Source organism: Panicum hallii, chromosome 8 (assembly GCF_002211085.1).
Source record: "Panicum hallii strain FIL2 chromosome 8, PHallii_v3.1, whole genome shotgun sequence".
Taxonomy (NCBI): domain Eukaryota; kingdom Viridiplantae; phylum Streptophyta; class Magnoliopsida; order Poales; family Poaceae; genus Panicum; species Panicum hallii.
Window position 1 is genome coordinate 13,154,959 of NC_038049.1, and position 5,328 is coordinate 13,160,286.

The window sequence follows — 5,328 nt, forward strand, 5'->3', positions numbered from 1 at the left end:
AATCATTTGTTTAATTATTGTGTAGTACCATCTTAATTCATAGTCTACTTATCTACATAACACATGGTTTAGAATTTCTTTGTCACCCAGATTCGTGAATATGTAGTGACTATTGATGATAGTATCAACATATACTTAACTGAATAGCAAAATAAATTTAGATGACAGCTTATTCCATGAACAGCAGTTTACTATTTCACATATTTAATTGAGCAACTTTACCTTGGCATGCCTACATATAGATACCTTGGTAGTTGAATAATCACATGTAGCCTTTTTCCACATAACTAGTACTTACGAAGTATGTTCATTGCAGGTCCATAAGGTCGGTTGAATGTTTGGTATATTTCGATATCACTCAGAGGCAAGAAAACGATATGATGCAGATTATTGATTGCAGTAGCAAGATGTTTTTCTTAATGGATGGCTGAATGAATCTAGAATTTTATTTTTTTAGCTGTATATGCGCACTGTGTGACTTGTGTACTGAACATATATTCTATTGTAATTATACTGAAAATCATGTTGATGATGGAACGAGTCGAAATATATATGTTTTTTTGTTATCTTATGGTTCTCCCTCATTATGTGAATACTATGTCAACGGCTCTATATAAATAATTTGGCAAGCCAAGTACGGCATATCATTAGGAGAAGAATTGTGGTAAAAATATTTGTTCTATTAAGACCTCCAATGCATGTAATTGTTGTAGTATCCCAACATTTTCTATTGCTACTTTCCAACGCTTATGGGGTATGAGTTACCAACAAACACATATGTATGTGTTGCCGTGGACCCTTGCAACGCCACTTCTTGCAACATATGTTAAATGAGTTGGTATAGTAAACCCTACCAACGGTTACTTGGACATGCAAAAGGGTTGTCCTCTTATAGTGGGAGTTTATTTTTCCTGGTCCATATAGATGAGAAATAGGTTTAGGTAGAAGTCAAGCTTCCAACCCCTCCAGTGCCTTAATCGGTTGGTGTTAGGCTAATCATAGGATTAGATTGGAATTGGATGCATGGGGCACCCCTCCAACTCAAATTTTTATTGCACTGTGGGGCAAAGGCTGACTCCTAAATGGAAATATTAGGTGTACCTGCCAATCACAATACAAACTAATTTTGATATCTTATTTCTTCATAGTTGGACTTGATTGCCAAGTTAAGATCTTGTTTGTTATCATGAGATCAGAAAATATCCAACAAAGTTGACTCGCTACCTGGTTTTGAACAGCTATTTGAACAGGGCTAATCTAAACACATCTAATTGTGGGCTTATTTACAAGATCTTGTCATAAGAAACAAGATAGTGCAGTCAGAATCTGTTAAGTAAATAAGATTTGTTTTGAGATTTAAAATTGTGTTGTAATTGTTGTTTTCTACCCAGACAGGTGCAACTGCATCCTGGGTCAATGCATGCATGAATGTCTGCATGCCGACAGCCTATATATAGCGGTGATGAATAGTTTTACCATAAGAATTCTCCCAGCGGTTGGCTTGAGATGGATGCTGTCCATCCATCCAAGAAGTTTGGTATTAACACGCAGCAAACTCGTACCATTTATACCATTATAGTCACTCAGTGCAAACGTAGCTACCGACCGTAACTATATTTAGTTGATTGCATGTCCAAATTTAAGATAGCGAAGTATAACTGTATAATGGCCCAACTTTAAGGGTGTTCCTTACAATACGGCCAGCCAGCCAAGCATCTCTAGAAAGGGGCAGTTGGGACCTGCACATGACAGACCACCATCATGTCAATACAGGCAAGACAGTTGAAATGTTACAGCCAAGAAACAAACGCAATAGGCAAAGCCCGGGAAGACCGCGCTGGCGGGTACGTTGGATACCCCGCGGCGGCCTGGTTTTCCCGGGGTTCTTCCCCCAATTCGGTGCTGCGACCTCTATTCCACCCCAATTCAACCTCAGATCATTGCGGGATCGGGAACGAAGATCGTTGCTGTGTGACTGTGTCCACAGGTGAATTCATTTGGTTCGGTTCTTGGATCTCTATTCTAAGAGGAACTGGTTTCTGATTCATCAGTTTCCAAGGTAAGCTCACCGTCATTCTTTCTTTAATTTCCTCACTTTGTCTCCCTATGGTGATCGCATTATAGTCCATCAATGTATTCATTCAGGTCATCAAACAACACGGTTTGCCGTAAATTTGCTATCACGTAAAGTAAGAAAAAGAATCTTTGGGTGAGAGAAACCCATTTTGTTGTAAGAAGAGAGCTCAATTTTACACGAACGGCCGGCCTAGCAGTGGTCGGCATTACAGTGCACAATGGCATCGTCTTTGACGTTGTCACTGAGCTCCATGGAGGTGATGTTGGATGCGCTCATGCAGCGAGGGATAGGGAAGCCTGAAGAACAGAAGCCCAAAGAAGAGGAGCCACCGGCACTGCCCACACGCCCTACTGGGAGAGGCAGGCTTCCGTCGTTGCAGAGGCCCGGCGCAGCAGCTCCGTGGATTCACCGTCCTCCGCTGCCGTCGGCACTACCACCACCACAGGTGCCATTAGCCCTCCATTTCAATATTGTGATGCATTTCATATTCAAGATGATTTGCAGGATTGATCGATTGATTTGTGGATATTAGGAAGAAGATGAAGAGGAGAAATGTTTGGTAAATCTGGAGCTGGAAATAAGGGCCACAAAAGCAGAGGAGGAAGTGAAGCAGAAAGAAGAAGAGCTGAGGCACAAAGAGGAACTTATCGCCACGCTGCGACAACAGGTTGAGCATTACGAATCCCGGCTTTGGGAATGTGAGGTCAGGATGAAATCTGTGGAGGAGGAGCTGCAGAAGCAAATCAGTTCGTTACAGGTAACTGAATCCTATATCGTGGCCTTCTTTCCTCACTGAATTCATCGAGTTAACGAGAAGGTGCACCTCTGTGCTCCAGATGGCTCAAACCATTGATGCTAGGAGAGGTGCATCGACGACAACATCGCAGCATCGCCAAGAATCATCCTGTGGAAACTTGCCGCCCTCCCAGTCATCAGCGAGGGGGCAGCAGCGCGGCTGTGAGCCCACCATCGTTGCAGTTGACGGAAGCTCATCGGAAGTGGATCAACTGGCCACGGAGTTCAAGAGGGAGAGTGAGGCGTTCGAGCAAAATGCGCGGGCGGTGGTGGAGGCTAAGCCGCCCCCTAGCAGCGCTAAGTCAGCTGACGAGCTCAAAACCCTTAAGCGGCAGTTCGCCTCATGGAAGAAGGAGTACGAAGCCCGGCTGAAAAAGACGAAGGCGGAACTAAAAGGACTTGTGCACGCGGAGAAGAAGAGCCACGGCGACAGCCACAGCCACCAGCCACAGTGTGGGTGGTGGAGGATAAAAGCGCCCAAATGCAGGGCCCCCAAGTGTTGTAGCTCCAAGCTACCGAGCCCGAAATCATGCGGCTGCTGCTTCCGCCGCTGCTGCTAGCCCTCCAGACTATGCGCTGAAAGGTTTGGTTCTTGCATTTTGTGCGTTGGGCGAAAAAAAATCATTGGAATATGGCATCTGAGTGACCATGAAGAGAACCATTTCAAGCTTACGTTATTTCGTGTGAAACTAGCGAATTCACAATCAACATTACGTGTGATCACTGTTTAAAGTGCTGGAATTGATAAAGAAATGGCCTTATTAATTTCTAAAAAGATCACAGTGACATTCCATTAATAAAGAAATCGAAGCACACAATCGATGTGTGTAGATTCGTGCCAAGCATCCCGGTGTGTATTCCGTGTTTGCCCACTCAACAAGTAATTAACATCTTTCCTAGCGCTACGGTGTGGCGGAGCCATTCAATTTAAGCCAGTTTATAAGAGCATCCAATCATCTTTAAATATTTAACTCAGATCGATAATCAAATTGACGCTCCTAAAATGGAGTAAATCCTCCGTCAGGTTTAACCCGAATCTTCCACCTTACAACAGTGTCACATACATACAGGATTGCTTGGACAGAGTCAGATATTATGCACAAACGACAATATAATACAAGAGAGAGATATCGAGTTATTACAACTTATTCAACCAAATTAGTGCAGGTCTGCTACCAAATATGTTTAACGATAATACCCTACTGTCATATGATTTGCAGTCACACCGTCTTATAAAACAAAAACTTTTAAAACCATCCAGAGGCTTATGGACTCGTCATATCCTCTAGGTCTTTGGTCGTTCACATGCGGGCCTCTACTGCTGGCTTTGCTGATCACACACATGCATAGACACTGAATATGAAGGTACTCAACGGAATGGACCCAACTAACCGATATAGAGTTTAGAAAAATCAAGAATATCACTAGTGGAAACCGTAGCTTCGGTGACGAATGACTTTTATCACTGTAAATGCAAATTCATCATAAAGGAAGTTTTGTGACGGATTTCAATTCATAAAAAACTGAGCGTTAAGTTTGTATTTTGGTGAGGAAAGATCAAAAACATCATAGAACTGTTTTTTCTATGACGAAAAAACTTTCATTATGGAACCATTTTCCATTCTGTGATGAGTCACAAAAACATCACAGAACCTCTTGATCCACGTGTCCCCGTCCACGTTAGCAAGTGACGTGGTCCCGACAGGCTGGCACGCCATGTTGTCGGTATTTAACCTCCAAGCCCACCAAGGGATATCCTTAAGGTGGTAGATTGTAGGTGGCGTGTTGCTGAGATTTAGAACTCGATGGTGCGACGAACACATGATTTAGATAGGTTCTGGCCACCGAGAGCGTAATACCCTACGTCCTGTGTGGTGGTTTGTATTACCTTGGATGTTGATTGCTTTGGAGGGGGTCCCTGCCCACCCTTATATAGTCTGGGGGACAGAGTTACATGGAAATCTTAGCCCGATACTAGCTTAGGAGTCCTACCCGAGTACTATTCACACAATTTCCTTCTGTTCTGACCGGTTCTACTCTTGTACGAGTAGTTACAACAGGTGTAGGGTATGGACCATGCTCCATCACTTATCCTAGAAAGTCTATGCGACGTGCATAGTCCCGTAGGCTCAGGTCTGACGAGCTCCCGAGCTCTTCGTAGTTGAGTACCGCAGACTTCTGAGTACTTTTGAAGGTGTCTTCGAGTTCTTCCGAACTTTATTTTGATTGAGTCTTCCAAGTACTTCCTTGGTTGCATCGAGACTGTGAGGTTCTCATGGCTCGAGTAGTTTTCAAGTCTTCTTTTATATGGTGTGCCATTAAACTCGCACTCCATATGGAGTAGCCCACGAGCTTTAGGTTGAGTCGAAGAATTAGGCTGAGGGTCAAATTAGTCTCGAATCTTCTGCCCATTATCTTCCAAAAACTTCGAAAAATAAACCATCGATGACACATAT

The 5,328-nt window shown here is 43.4% G+C and overlaps 1 protein-coding gene across 1 annotated transcript; it reads left to right on the forward strand.

Moving 5' to 3' along the window:
* Positions 1 to 1,774: 1,774 nt before the first annotated feature.
* Positions 1,775 to 3,667, forward strand: LOC112903083 (myosin-2-like). Its single transcript, XM_025972298.1, has 4 exons — positions 1,775 to 2,059; positions 2,146 to 2,522; positions 2,610 to 2,834; positions 2,914 to 3,667. The coding sequence occupies exons 2-4, from the start codon at positions 2,295 to 2,297 to the stop codon at positions 3,430 to 3,432; spliced, it is 972 nt and encodes a 323-aa protein (XP_025828083.1). The 5' UTR covers positions 1,775 to 2,059; positions 2,146 to 2,294; the 3' UTR covers positions 3,433 to 3,667.
* Positions 3,668 to 5,328: the final 1,661 nt, after the last annotated feature.